This window comes from Hevea brasiliensis, chromosome 11 (genome assembly GCF_030052815.1).
Source record: "Hevea brasiliensis isolate MT/VB/25A 57/8 chromosome 11, ASM3005281v1, whole genome shotgun sequence".
NCBI lineage: Eukaryota > Viridiplantae > Streptophyta > Magnoliopsida > Malpighiales > Euphorbiaceae > Hevea > Hevea brasiliensis.
In genome coordinates, this window is record NC_079503.1 from 4752694 (window position 1) to 4768891 (window position 16198).

General features: G+C 32.3%; 1 protein-coding gene across 4 annotated transcripts; it reads right to left on the reverse strand.

Annotated features, from left to right (window-relative positions):
* Nucleotides 1-1659: 1659 nt before the first annotated feature.
* Nucleotides 1660-11292, reverse strand: LOC110659289 (K(+) efflux antiporter 4). 4 transcript variants are annotated; one of them, XM_021817169.2, is made up of 20 exons: nucleotides 10836-11290; nucleotides 10326-10369; nucleotides 9069-9127; nucleotides 8860-8938; nucleotides 8655-8716; nucleotides 8484-8559; nucleotides 8319-8393; nucleotides 7854-7925; nucleotides 7673-7756; nucleotides 6516-6584; nucleotides 5889-5966; nucleotides 5624-5712; nucleotides 5163-5259; nucleotides 4990-5043; nucleotides 4617-4712; nucleotides 4107-4295; nucleotides 3932-4009; nucleotides 3026-3070; nucleotides 2292-2381; nucleotides 1660-1963 (listed from the first exon to the last, which is right to left on the reverse strand). In XM_021817169.2, exons 1-20 carry the CDS (start codon nucleotides 11029-11031, stop codon nucleotides 1946-1948), a joined length of 1650 nt encoding a protein of 549 aa, XP_021672861.1. In that variant the 5' UTR covers nucleotides 11032-11290; the 3' UTR covers nucleotides 1660-1945. The 4 variants fall into 4 exon arrangements, 3 of the variants coding, with proteins under 3 accessions (XP_021672861.1, XP_021672860.1, XP_021672862.1); XM_021817168.2 differs by having other exon boundaries at nucleotides 1660-2114; nucleotides 10836-11288; XM_021817170.2 differs by lacking the exon at nucleotides 4617-4712 and having other exon boundaries at nucleotides 1660-2114.
* Nucleotides 11293-16198: the final 4906 nt, after the last annotated feature.

A 16198-nucleotide genomic window follows, 5' to 3' on the forward strand; every position in this document is an offset into this window, starting at 1 on the left:
AGGTACTTTATAATATTAAAAATATTTTAATATTATTAAATTAAAGCTAATCAATGTTAGCGAAAACTAATTTAGTTGATTAGACTCAATTAGTATTAATAGCAAACATATAGTTATAGGGTATTTCCTGCCTAGTTTTGGCCTTCAATTATTGGATTTTGGTGTGTAGGGGGGGATCTGTCGACAAAGGGCCGTTGTTGGAGGCAACCATCAGATAGTGCCTTTCTCTCAATATGTACCATATTAAAACTACACGTATATGAGTTTCTATTTTTACATAGAAGTATGAATATTGAATATACTATTTTTAGATTATTTCCTTTTTTTTTTCTCAAAAAACAAAATTATTATTTCACCTTTCTTCAAAGATTGCAATGGCCGATTCTCATTGTTATTGAGCTGTATAATCTAATTATTTTTTTCTGATAATAACCAATTTTTCAAAAAAAAAATTATAAAAAATTAAAAATTCTAGTATTGAAGTGTAAAATCCAAAAACAACAATAATAAAAATAAATAATCAGTTTCAGGGCATTTTGTGCGGTGCAAAATGGATCTACCACCTTATAAGTCTTTGAGTATTTAATAAATTGAAGGGCTTAGCCTGTATTTTCTTTGGATGAAAAAAAAATTGTTTAATTCAAATAATTCGGGGAATTTTTTTAATAATAATAATAATAATAATAATTTTGAGATTTGATGCAAAATTTGATTCAAAATTAAAGAACACTTTAGTTCATTCTATTTTAGCTCTTAATTAATTTCATAAAATTAAAATTTTAGTCATTTTATAAACTAAAATTATATCAACAATTTAGTTATTTTATAAGATAAAATTATATAATTTTTTATGAATAAGACACAGTTTGTATAAAATTGAGAAATCAAATATCAATTTTATTTTTTTTCTTTTGAAAATTTTCATGAAGGCACAAAGATTAGGAAAATGTCTAATAATTACAAATGAGTTATAATGACATTTGAACTACCATACAGGTATAGGCACCCTAATTTATTTTTTCTCAACCTCAACAACCTTTATGCTATTTAGTATTTAGAGCCTATGGCATTGTGAGATATATATATATATATAAAATACTTTCTTCATACCTTTATTAATTTATTAATACATGTATTGAAAAAAATAAAATTTATTAATTTTAAAAATAAAATTTTCATAAAATCATATAAATAAAAGGTATATTAAAAAAGACTAAGCAAAATTTATTATAAAATAAATTTATCTTTGTGAGAAAAAATATTATTTTAAATACTATTAATATATATATATATATATATATATATATATATTTTTTTTTTTTTTTTTTTTTTCCTTTTGATATCCTTAGGAAAAAAACATATCAAATTTAATTTTTTAATGGCACGTACTAACGAGACGGATGCATCTAGTGCCATAAATATGAATGGTACACTATTTGTGAAACTATGCAGAACTTGTCTATACACAAAATCCATATTAAAAACCAGAGACTAGCATCTAAAAATTGAGATAAAATCTTGTTTACGTTGTGTGGTTATCATTACATAAGTTTTTTTTTTTTTAAAAAAAAGGGTTGTCATTACATGGAACAGAAATAGCCATCCCAAAGTTTAATGACTGCATTGGATTTTTACTTGCAATTAAGGGAAAAATCAAAATTGAAAAAGAAAGACTATGAACTAATTATTAAACAAAGAAGGGGAAAAAGAAGATTGGATTAAATCATATTACAAAAATGGATATTTTACACAAAAAAAGCCATCTTGGAGAGTACGGAGATGACCTGGATCAAAAGTTAGAAGTATCTCGGCATATGAAGCATATCTACAGAGCTCTTGATTTCAATTGGCATGATCATCCACCATCGCTGGTCAGAATTCATGTTAACTTTTGGCAACATGAAGGGCTTTGCACTGGAAAAAAAATTGCTCACTGTCAAACCTCCTATGCACTCTTAAGCACCTGTCCTCCAGAGTATAAGAAGCCCATCAGGTAAATGCTGAAATTCGCATGATTCATGTTCTACTTAATTTCATGAATCATGAGAGCCTTCGACCATCAAAGTACTACGCTTAGCACTGTCTGCGCGAAAGCTATCTCCTTTATATCCAATCTGGAAGGAGAAATCATATCCAAAAAGAAAAAAAAAAAAAACACCTCAAATCTCTTGCTCTCACTGGAATTGGCAAAATTTAAACCATGTGCCGTCTGCCTAGCGTGAATTAGAGAAATATGCACATTTGCATTAATGCTCGCGTGTATCCATGCATGTGTGAAAGCAGATAATTACCTCTGTTGGACTATCAGGGGGAAACCAACGCAATAGTACTCCAAGATGTATGACAGCAGGAATCAACTTGAATAGCAATGGCGTAGTCACCTGTAACGTTACTTAGTGAGAAGAGTTAATAATCTTAAAATACATGATTTGGTAAGCCCATGGCAAATACATAAATTCAATAATGTACAACTATTCAGTTTAACCAATTCTGTGACATCTACAGGCTTTTAATACATCTTTTAACGCAGCTAATTCAGGGCAAGGCTCGGTATTGCACTCTCAAGGATATGGATTGATGGTAGTATAGGATGTTTAGAGTTTTATTTAAGAATTTTAATTATTATAGAATTAGAAAATTTAAAGAATTTTTATTGTTTAGAATTTTATTATTATTAGGTCTATTATTTCTTAGTTTATCTTATTTAGTATTGGGTTTCTATTCCTAAATTGATTAAGGTTGTAAGCTCTATAAATAGAGCTAATTTTCTATTATCTAGTAGCTTTAAACTGAATATTACTGATATTAATAAAATTGTTGAGAATTAATTCTCTTTTCTGAGGATTGGTCCTTATTTTGTTCTTATTTATTCTACATCATGGATGTTGCTTAAGTAGTAAAACATTGCTATAACATAAAGGCAAAGCATAAATAAGAGTTTAATGTCGCTGTAGTTTCCATAATTTCCCCTCTTCACATTGTATCACTATCTAACTGAAAACATGTAACAACGTGTTGTACTTACCAAACTCAAAGCTGTTGTTCCAAGAAGCAGTAAATACAATTTACCCTGCAAGCCACAACAAACTTCAGTTGTGCTGTTAAAAAAGACACTACTGAGAGTAAATATGCCTAAGCAGAGTGTAATTTTTTGGGTTTAAAGCAAGTGTAGTCGGTTTTATGCTGGAGAGAGAGAGAGAGAGAGAGAGAGAATTAAATATTAGAATATCTGGAAAAAGAATAAAACAAACATAAATTTCATATTTAGGTTTATAGGGTAATTATCACACACAGTCGCTCAGCTTTATTAGTGTTTTCATAAAAATCACCGAATTTTAATTTCTACTCACTGAACTTCAATTTAATTTCATAAAAATCACTGTAACTAGAAATTAAAGATTTTCATATTAATCTACCGACCTATCAACTATTTTACAAATAAAATTACCTAACTAGTGATTGTTGATAAGTAAGAAACGGAAAAAAAAGAGGAGTTTGACGGCTAGAGGGGTAGCTGGATGAGTTTTATGCGTCCTATTTTCCTTTTATTAAGAAACTAAAAAAATAAGGTAATTTTATTTGTAAAATAATTGACAGGTCAACAGGTTAACTTAAAAACCTTTAATTTTTTGTTATAATAACTTTTATAAAATCAAATTAAAATTAAGCGACTTTAGTGAAAACTCATAAAGTTGAGTGACCGCATGTAATAACAGCAAATTGTGGGGTTGAATTTCAAAGAGTATCTGTGTCACCATGTGCACAAAAGCGCAAACTTTTTAACAAAATGGATAGGATGAGAGGCCCAACACGGATGCACCAAATGAATGAGCAATGCACAACCACAAAATTTCATGAGAAGACATGACTATTAATTTTAGTGGATGGACTCACTCTGTTAAAAAAACATGCTCGTGTTGAAAGAACTAACCTCAACAAGATGAAGATTAGAAGCACGACTTAAGAGAACAAAAGCAAATTCCCCAATTTGTGCCAGAGACATTCCAACCTACACATATGAATAAACCTAAGGCCCTTCTGTCAATGGCGCATCTAAAATGGTTTAAATAAATATATAAAAATGCCAGTAGTCCCTCAAATCTTACAAGAAGCGAAGTTTTATTGTTGTATCGAAATCCCTTGACAACAGTCACAACCACAACAGTTTTTATGATAATCACCAATAATACAGCTGCCAGTAAAATATCAACATGATTCCATAGGAAATGAACATGTATTAGCATCCCAATGCTGGCAAGAAAGAGAGCCGCAAAGAAGTTGCGAATGGGTTCAACCTAAAAGAAAATTAACTCCAAATGAAAGCAAACAAATGAGACTTCTTTGCGTGAAGGCTGAAATATCCAGCAAGAATAACAAAAATACAAATGAGGCAATAAAGCATAGTAGGATATCATATATTGGTTAGGATAGAAGGACATCTTATCCCCCAAGCTATAATCTCTTCTGTTTTCTTTCTTATGATAAAAGGACATCTTATCCCCCAAGCAATAATCTCCTCTTTTCTTTCTTTCCTTCTTAAGAAAGCCTTAAACAATTAAAAAGAAAAGGGTACGGATATTGTGCAACTTCTGAAACCAAATACATGGAAGACATACTTGTTCAAGTGTATGTTGAGCAAGATCAGTTGTTGATATCATAACTCCAGCAGCAAAAGATCCCAGTTCAAGGCTCAGACCCAGCTTATCACTACACTGAAATGCAAAATCAATCTATCATATGCATGGTGTATACATGTGCATTAGTCTGGTTGAAGCAGGCAGGAGCATTGGTAGACTAGACATAGAACTAGGATGACTAAGAAATGTTTTCCTTATTTTTTTTTTCCTTTTTTCCTCATTGCCAGAGAAACTAAATGTTAAAATAACTACATAGAAAAAATTAATAAATTAGCCTGTCACTTCTGTACATAAAATGGGTTGCATTAAAAATGCATTAATAACAAGTGAAAAATAGGGACATGAGGCTAACCCAAGCCACAAGTAAGCAGAATGCCACTGATGCCAATTGATAGAGTTCATTAGTCTGCACAAGTAGAACTTAATCAGTTTGTCTCCACCATAAAGTATAATATTAAAGCAAATAGTTTATTATTATTATTATTATTATTATTATTATTATTATTATTATTATTATTTTTTAACCTGCGATGATAGGCTTATCATAAGCTTCAGAAACCATGGTACACAAGTACGAGATAATATTGTCAAGACAGCCAAAAATGTTACTAGAAGCACCAACCTGAAAGCATAAATATGTTGTAAGTGAATAGGAGAAAATGAATCCAAAGATTTATGCATGAATAGTTTACAATACATGTGCACAAATGTCTATATTAGAATTCTGCAGTTGCATAACATTTTAGATCCTACAAATATTGTTCATAGCATCAGCATGATCAAGTGTCCTTTTTCAAGTCATTCTATGTACATATCTTGAACCTTCATAGTGTATATCCTCTTATAATTAACAGCTAAATTTCATCAACTAAAGGGAAAAAAAAAAGATATACTGCAGAAACCAAGGACAGGAAGAGTGGATGTTTATGTAATGAAAATTGCAGAAATCAAATGAATAAACAGATTTAAATTGATTAGATTCTTACGATTTAGTCATGGACATGACTCCTTGAAGAACACCAGAAGTACCACCGAGAACAGGAAGCAAAGCAAAAAGCAAACCAACTGCACAATCCTGGCAGGGCATAAAGCTCAAAACTTAATAGAAAATGTCTAGACAAAAAGATATTAAGATCAAAATAAATACTATGAGTGCAAGGTTCTCTTTCAATTTTTCTCAATCATTCAAATATGATATAGCAGTAACGGAGCATCTCTTAACACAGATTTGATGAGTAAGCAAAAAAATACCTGCAAGATAAGGGTGCCAATAGTGACTTGACCATGAAGGGAATTAATACTATTCTTCTCCATCAAAAATTTCAAAACCTGTGACCAAGTAAGGGAAACAATAATTAGTGATAAAGCAGCATCAAATTGTTAAGCTAGAATAAAAAGATAAATAATATACGCTACCTAGAATATGTTCCAGTCCCATAGACAACTAAGTCAACATGAGCATTTATTTTTTAATTTCATTATTTCAAAAAGTTCAATCTGAAGCATGTTTGAAAAAGAACCAGAATCAGAGACAACAACCATATTTAATGTAGATCCATTGATCCTAGAGACCTGCAGTCTCCATCAATCATATACTACAAGCATTCATTTTTCCTAGAGAACAATTAACTGCTAAAATTATAAACTTATGAATACAGCAAACAGGATACGAAATTACAATAGATGTGATAACTGAATCTATAAACAGAATGAAAAGCACTAAAAACAAAAAATAAAATATGGCAAGACATTCAAAGAGAACAAGCTTCAATACAATGGTATAAAAACTAGAAAATAGCAAAAGCATTACAAATTTTGACCTTTCAAACGTACAAGATATATAAACATAATTAAGAATGCCTACGATTAGAGTTTTACCACAGCAGTAGATGACATAGACAGTAAAGCACCAACAAACACTCCCTCTGAAGATTTGCCACCACATAACTGCAAAAAGCATGCCGCTAGACACATCAAAAACTAGTAGCCAGGAAACAGAACAGTATAATGGTTAAACAATTAAGCTGCCCTTTGATTCAACTAAATTTCAGTTACTTAAGTCCAAAAACATCAATGCAAACTCCAGGCTCAGTCAGGGGTTACCACTGAAAATAGTGATATTATGCTACGCCAGCCATGGAGACAACCCAAGCACTGCCCTCCAAAACAAATTAAAGTTTGAATTGGAATCCCCATACCACATGCTCATACATGCATATCAATCTAACATCTGCATTTATAGATGTGTAAGTGTATGTCCACACATAACATTCACATCATTACCACATATATATCAGCTAGAAATGTGCTAGTTTTCTACTAGTGTCAAATGTTGGTTTATATTAGACAAAGCTAAGCCACAGCAGAGGTTGTATCCTTGGATTTTAATTTCATATATTAATTTATCTTTTAAACTTATCCCACATCAACTGAAAGCAAAAACAGAAGCATTCATCAAATGAGTTGAACCCCACAACCAAAAAAAAAAAAAAACCCAACAAACACACACCACCACCACCACCAAAATGCACAAAATATGGCATTAATGCTTAGCAAGAATAGAAAGATGGATGTAGTTCAGCATGGTAAGCTCTAGAGATAAAAACCTGCCCTTTGAAATGCTTCACACATGCACACATAAACTTAAAGCTGATATTCTTGAGCATTATCCCAATGCATGCTGAAAGCAATATTTTAAATTTGGAACAGTTTTTTTTTTTTTAAGATTAATTTAAAGATCTTTCAACAACTCTCAAACGTCACAAGAAACTAACCAAAAATTCTACTCTGCATTAGTGTTTCAATTGTCTTTTGCTATACAAGGAAAGAAGTCTCTATCCTTACAAAAGTAAAATAAACACTGATGGTCTTGTTAAAAGAATACAAAAAACCCAAGCAAGGAATCTAAACAAAGATTTCCTTCTCTTCCATACAATATGGACTTAAATAGAGACTTCGAGCAGACATGATCTTCATGAGGGATATTGTTCTATACCATAATTGAATCTAAAATTCAAAAGATTATGGTAACATACCGAGACTGTTATTCCACACAAGCACATAAAGAGGAAAATCTGGAGAAGACCACCTAGAACAGCAACAGCTCGAACAACACGAAGCTGCATTTTTTAAAAGTAAATAATTTCACAGCTTATGTTTGTCAATTTGAAGAAAAATAACAAGAAAATGAAAGCAGGATGGAAAACACAAGCAAACCTTTGTTGTTGAGAATTCTAGGCCCAACGCAAATAGAAGAAATACCACGCCAAACTGAGCCACTGTTTCAACCTAAATTTCACATCCAAATGAGAAAATGAGTATGTGTATTTAGCATAAAATATTACCATGAATTATCCCATGAAAACAAATTAACCAAAGGCTAAAACAGGGAACCAAGCACTAAGATGCCCACACATACATCTGTTTGCTAAAATTTTATGCATAAATTTGCTGTAACCCATTAATGTTTGAAGTTTGAATCCATAAAATGACAATGAGAAAGTTGAAAGAATCACATTTTAACCAAAGTTGACCTAATGAAAACATAAAAACAATATGAAAGAAAAAAAAAATAGAAACATCAAACTTCTGGTAAAAATCAATCCCAAATCACTAAATTGTTACAGAAAAAGGAAAGTAAAGGATAATTTGTAAATCAGCCAGATGTAAAAAATTTCATACCTGCACCATTTCACTAACAAAGCTCAAGCCCCCAGGCCCAATAATAGATCCTGCTAGCAGATATCCAGTAATAACCTGAAAAAACAAAAATGGATGAAAAAAGTTCAGATCTGTAGAAATCAGTTCATCATAATTCATAAACAGCATAGTAGCAGCAACTCTAACCGGTTGTCCAACACAGGCAAATGCAATGCCACCACAAGTTGCAGATACAATGACAACTACCAGATCCGATATCAATCTGTATTTATAGCAATTTGAACAGGTAACATCAGTTAAAAGATTGCTGTTAGTTGGTGTGTATGGAATCATGAGAATAAGAGGAACTGAGCTAACCTTAAATCTAATTGCAACACAGGGTACTTGGATTTTGGGTTTGATATGATAAAGACATTGTCCTGACGATAAAATATTTAATAAAGGTCATAATTTTCATCAGCTTAAAATATTTGTTCAAACATTGGTATCAATTTCAATACTAGCTAACACCACCAGAAGAATAGCAAAAAAGTGAGTTCCAAATGGTGTTTATTAGGCATACCTTTCTGTCAATCAACGTTGGCATATCCTCTGCTCGATTCTCATTGTCCAAATTGAAAACATCATGAAACTGAAAAGACCTAACATATGGTAGACAAATGGGTCAGCACAGCAGTTCTCAATTTTGAGTTGGTGAAGTTGAATTCAATATTCATGAAATTGCTTCTAACTAAATGTTTATCTCAACTTTTTTCAAGAATAATCACATACTTCTCCTCCTTGGTGTCATTTTTCTTTGATTTAACTCTAGCAACAGTTTCCAAAACAGCCTGGTAAAATCAAGCAAGTTATATTCAGCATCATATAGGACCAAAAGCTTGTTCAAGTAAAACAAAAAGTAAAGAATCAGAAAGCTTATTAACAGACATATCCAATATATATTTACATCCCCAGCCACAAGGATTTTCTTTTCCCATTTGGGGGAATGATTTGTCTCATTACACCCAGATATCAATAAGCAGTTTTTACCTTATCATAACTTAAGGTAGCGTAAGGATTAAAAAAAAAAAAAAAAAAAAAAACTTGATCTAATGGGTAGTATAAGGTCCAACATGCACTTCACTTATAACTGCCCCCCAAATGTATAACTTCACACCAGTCTATCAATTAATAACTGTCACTGGACTTTAACCATGGACTATTTGTCTCAATAGCATTTTCACTGTTCCTAAAACAACATATGACTTGGCAAATGTCCGTTTGCCCAGTTGCACAAAAATCAAATGCATTAAATAATTGTAATTGGAGCCACTGCTTCTGAAATTCACATTGTACAGCTCCGGTGATTAAACTTCACAACAACACAACTCTGGAAAACCTCTAAATAAAACCTGCAATCACACCTTTTAACCTTTCGAAGGGATTTACTTGTCTGTCTCTTTTTATTCAATCTTTTAGGTCCCGAATTCGCCTCGACAGTTACACCACGATGCTATTAAAGCCTATATGCGATGGATAGACTCCTGTAACCATGACATATTTGCTTACTTGATTATAAACATAGCCCTCATCATTTTGATGTATAAAGGGATTCAACTTTATTTTACTTAATTGACATGAAATATTTCAGAAAAGAAACTAGATTTTTTTCTGTTTACCTAGATAAGCGAATCCTACACTTCTATCCTCATACATTCTGCATTTGTTTGCAAGCAAGTCTCTAACAGCATCAAAGTACATGTGTACAGTCAGATTTAAGTGTTTATTAACCTATAAATGGTTCACATACACAGTTCTATAATACCACTCATAAGTCATAAGAAACAAATAAGCAGTACAAACTACAAAAAAAAAAAAAAAAAAAAAATTAAAAGACTTTCAAAAATGTAGTGCAAAACAAAAACAATAAGTCCATAAGACAATAACCCATCCGTGTGTGAATAACAGAGAACGCAAAACACCCATTGCTTTAAACAGCCAACAGAGAACTAAAAGAAACTTCAGAATTAATAATAAAGAGTTCCGAACCTGCTGTCCAGCAACACTGTTATTGAAGCTACCAGGATCAGCGGCTGCAAGACAAAAGACGATAATTAATCCTAATCTGTATTTTGTCACTCAACCCTTTCACAATATACTGCTTCAACGCGAAGAGAAGATTCAAAAAATTCTCTAGCTTTCGTTTCATTAATTAGTGTTCTAAGAGCCAAAATAGCTTCACATTCCCATTGAACTTTAAACAAAAAAGAAAGAAGAAAGATCGCCCACAATTGTCAATAAATTTCAAATTAAATATTTCCCAAAAAAAATGTAGAAAAAGCTCCAGTTACAGAAGATTTTGTTGGAGACAAGCTAAAATTAAGAGGAAATTTAGTTAAGCGTTGCTAAATTTCTGGAAATTGAGAAATCCTGAGCTGATCCATAAACTGAAAACCATACTTTCAATAACTACATGAAATAAAGGCCCAAAAAAAAACCGAAATGCGGATGCCCATAGAAACAGAGAGCAAGAGAGGAAAGCTCAGATCTAGTACGGACATTCATTCTGGTCGGTCTCGTTGAACTCCTTCTCCAAAGCCCGATCAATCATGTCAGCGAAACTGTCCTCTCTGGATCTCGAACGCGTGGCGTTCGACTCAGTTGTTGCATTCATCTCTACCGCTGAGTCGGATTCGGTGACGGAGAGCGAGAGAAAGAAAGCACAAACGAACAACAGAACTAAAAGTAACCTCATTGCAGAGAAAACGCTCCGAGAAAGAAAAGGAAAACGACGGTGCACCAGTGGCACCGACAAGTTAGCTAACCGGCGCTATGGTTATTAGATTTTGTTTCACTGTATGATGAAGCACGAGAGGGAAAGTATTTTAGTAAGCTTACAAATGGAGGATTTGATGCGTATTGGGTGAAAATATTCAGTGTAGCTGCTGCCCACTGTCTCTGGTTGAGGATTAGAAGGTGGAGGATGAAGATTTAATCTTATGATCGCAAAATGTAAATGCAGGGTCTACATATTTGGCGGTAGCGATGATTGGATCGTGTTGCGTTGCCGTCTAAGATACTTAGTGGACCAATTCCGAATGTGGGCCACGCATATTTTGAGCGATTTGACTGAACAGAGTCATGATCGAATTGAGTTGGAAATTGGAAGGGAATTGACCTAGTTAAATAAATGGTTTATAAACCAAAATTAATAAAATTGGATATTGAAACTGTTAGTTGTCATTTATTTTATATTTATTTAAGGTATTTATTTAGAAATTTTTATGTGTATATCTGTTTTTACCTTTTATTGTATGATTCTGATACAATTTTGATAGTTTAGCTTGATTAGGAACCTATTTGTTAGCTGTAATTTTTTATATATATCTTTGATTTCTGGGGCAATAAAGATCAGAATTCTTATTCCAAAATTTCTTAGTTCTTTTATATGGTATCAGAGCCATGACTGATGAAAAGAAAAATGAGAGTTCTGGATCAGGGAAGAAAATTTCTAGTTCTTACACACTGAATTCGAATGACAACCCAGGTAACTTGATTATCCAAGTTCAGTTGAAGGGCGAGAATTACGAAGAATGGGCGCGAGCTATGCGGACTGCATTGCGGGCCAAAAAGAAATATGGTTTTATTGATGGATCTGTCAAGCAACCAGCAGATGACTCACTGGAACTCGAAGATTAGTGGATGGTTAACTCTATGCTGGTTTCTTGGGTGTTTAACACTATTGAACCAACGCTTCGCTCGACCATCTCTCATATGGAGAACATAAAGGATCTGTGGGAGGATATTAAACAGAGGTTTTCGATTGGGAATGGTCCACGAATGCAGCAACTGAGATCAGATCTGGTGAATTGTAGGCAGGAAGGTCAACCGATCGTGTCCTATTTCGGAAGACTCAAAACGTTATGGGATGAAATAAACAACTATGATCAGATACCAGTGTGTATCTGTACAGGCTGCAAATGCAATCTTACCATTGAATTCGAAAGAAAGAGTGAAGAAGAGAGAGTTCATCAGTTTTTGATGGGCTTGGATGAAAAAGGATACGGAACAGTGCGCTCTAATATTTTGAGCACTGAACCCTTGCCCAATTTGAATCGTGCTTATGCTATGGTTGCTCAGCAAGAGCGGGTGCGAACTATGACACGAACAAAGGAAGAAACAGGCAATCCTATGAGTTTTGCAATTCGAGCAGGTAGTCGAAATTCAGGGGGGGATAAAGACAAATCCTCAATTTGTTCTAATTGCAACCGAGAGGGACATGATGCTGCAAGTTGTTTCCAACTGATAGGTTATCCAGAATGGTGGGGTAATAGACCACGTGGAACTTCTGCTAGACGAGGAGGTGGTCAAATGATACGGTGTGTCCGCAAGTGCACGGGTCACAGTAGTATAGTTTTAAAAAATGATATCGATCCCACAGGGAATTGTGCTTAAATTGGAAATAAAAGTATAAGCTAATTAGAATGACAAAAATTAAAGATGTAAAATGAAATTTGGAATTAAAATTGGTATTTGAGGAATTAAAACTAAATCAAACAATTAACTAAAATTAATTAAACTAGATTACCAAAAATTAATTTGAAATTTCTATTTATGAAATTTGAGAGGAATTAAATCTAAATTCAATAAAAAATAAAGTGATTCTAGAGATTGGATTTTTCAATATTGTTTGCATGTGGTTTATCCCTAATTTAGCCAAACACATGAGAATTGCAATTTTGAGGGAAATCAATTCTTAAATTTTTGAAACCTTTTCAAGCATTTCAAAGTTGGTTTTCATTAAATCAAACCATGAAAATCCATTTAAAGCTCTAATTGATTTTTGGAAAGTTCCTTAATCTTCTTAGCTTATCTCTAACACCAAGAAAATAAAGTTTATTGCATGATTATCTATGGCCCATTCATCAAGCAAGGCAACAAGCTCACAAGCAATAAATCAAAATGTAACAAATCCCATTTAAATGGCTAAATCAGTTCAAACCACAATACAAATCAATATTTACAAACCCATCTCTAGAATCTCAATCAACTACTCACTATTCATAGTTTTAAGACAAACCCAAATGTATAAATGAAGAAATAATGGAAATGTTCTCTTTCTAATCTTGCCAAAAATGCCTCCTTTTCTATGGAAAGAAAATGATAAAATGAGACTTTATATAGGTGAGGGACCGCCCTAGAAATAAAAGGGAGGGGTCAGAAAGAAAGTGAAAAAAAAAAAAAAGTAAAAAAAATGCCCGTCAACCATTTTCGCGGGTTGTGTAGCTCTCGGCTGAATATACGACGACGACATAACGGTCGACAGCTACTCCAAATGGCTACTCTGATCAAAATACATCAAATTTCTCCAAATTTACCCTACAAAACAAATAAATTCCAAAAATTAAACTAAGAAAAGTGAAAATTGCAAAATTGACTAAATATATACTAATATCTATAATAATGACTATGAAAAATGCATGCATCAAATTCCCCATACTCAAACTCTTGCTTGTCCTCAAGTAAAATTTCATTAAAACTCATTTGGAAAAAATCACTAATCCAAACCATCAACTTACCTCTAGCCACCAACATTCCAAGTTAAAGCACAAAGAATGAAGCAAGCACTCTCAACAATTACAGAATAAGCTAAGAATAACAATCAACCCAAAACAAAAATACCAAACCCAACAAAAAGAGTCAATTGTGCCAAACAAACCTAAATGAAATAGATAGCCAATGTGTCTCAAATAGATGGTGAGTAATGTATGAAAGATTATATTGCCAAACCCATATGCAAGCATAAAAGATCTAACTCTACTAATGTAACAAGCATTTTTAAAAGAATCATTAGGTCTTTTTAAGGGTTGTAATGGGGTCAAATATAAAAGAGATTGTAGTTAAAAAGAAAGGGAATAAGGTAAACAAAATATGAGAATAATATTAACCATGAAACTCAAAGTGCATCCATTTTTTTATAATAGTAATTTTATCAAGAGGAAAGAAATTCACAATGAATCTTAAGTGCTAACACAATAAAGGGACTACTTTTATAATATATTTTTATTTTGTAAAATTACCTTTGAGATATTTTTGTGACTATTTTTTTTATCAACTTTTCACAATTACTCTAGCACTTTTCAAGATGTTTCAATCCTCCAAGTTTTTTTAATTTTTTTAAATTTTTATAAATATTATTCTCATAAATAGGTGGTAGTGTTTAGGTTTAATGGCTAGGTAAATGATTTTGAGGTTTAAAATATGAAAGAATGCCTAAATCATATTCTTATCAAATGCAAGTTAAAAATTTCTTTGAAAGATCTAAGATGTTTCTTCCTTAAAGGCTTATCCAGACACTAAAACTCAAAATAACTAACTAGATTGATATATTAATTTTCACTATTAAGTAAGAGAAAGAATAATGCTTAAGACTTTGTACCCACCGAACTTTCATTCCACTAACCATCAAAATCCAAAAATTTTAAATGAATGAATGAAATGCATGAGTGTATAAATGTATATATACATGAATATGTACAAGTATGAAGTAATGAATGAGTATGTCACTATATGCAAATGAAAATAATTTTTGCAAAAATTTACCCTCTCTACCAGGAATGAACATTGTCCTCAATGTTGAATCCATTAAATCAATTAAACTCAAAAAGTTGAAATAGGAAGTTAAGCTCAAAAAAATGTATTTTATGAGGAACTAAAACAACACAAGCAAAATATTAACTAAACAAGTTCAAAATACTAATTAATTAAGCAACTAAAATAAAGACATGAAATGTAAATAGAGAATAAAGCTGGTAAGAGATGATGCTCAAAATTTTGTTTCGATCTTCTCCGCTTAGCTCGCATGACTTTCAACTGATTCTCCATGAACGCCAAAAGAGTTGCTATGGATGGGTCGTAATGTTTTGATGAAGCCTGTTTGAGAGGTAGAGAGAGAGCTCTGTAGGTTGTAAAAAAAAAGGCCAAATGCCGCGTCGCGATTGGGAGAACTTTGATACAAATTTTTGGTTGGCCAAATGAGGTCCATCCAAAAATAACAAACCCGTTGGAAGAGCAGGACACTTGTGCATTTGAGGATTAAAGCCAAAATAATGGGCAATGGGTGTGACCAATCCTCCAAAGACAATGTGTAGACTTTGGGTTTTAGTCGGTTGGTTTTAGGTTTAATTTTTGGGGCTTTGGGTTTCTTCTTTGGCCCATTCCGTGAAGGTATCGCAGTTGTGCAAATCACTTTGCCCAAAATTGACTTAAAAATTGAAATAAATTAGATTTCAAATGATTAAACCTTCATAACATGAATTCTAATTGTTCAATTTGTCATGTTCATCAAATACTCATAAAAAATAATTTTTTCAAAGCACCAATTCACACATCCACATTCAAATAATTGTCTTGGTAAACCAAGATGTCAAAATTTGAAAAAATTTTCTTTTAAAATTAACAAAATCACCAGCAAATACTCAACAAAAGAAAGATGAAAATTATAAGTGAACAAATTTAAAACTAAAAATTTTAAAGCTAAAATTTAAAGCTAACACAAAAACAAAATTTTTTATGCTCATTTACTTGCAATGAATTGTATCCCATCTGCACAAGGAAATTAGAACAATGTTAAACTCTGAATAAGGAGTATGGAAAAACTTAAAACAAATATATATGTGAAAGAAATAAAGAATCAATGAAAAATTGGGAGTTATGCACAAAAATGCTAAGTTTAGGTCTTTAGCTTGACCATACTCACTCAAGATTTTATGGAGAATGAGAGAGATAGCAAGTTGCTATCTTCTCAATTGGCTCACCAACTGAATAGTGCCTTAATCTTTGCCCATTTACCTTGAAGTTACCAGATTTTTCACCAAAAATTTTCACAGCACCATGAGGGAAAACTTTCATAATTTTGAATG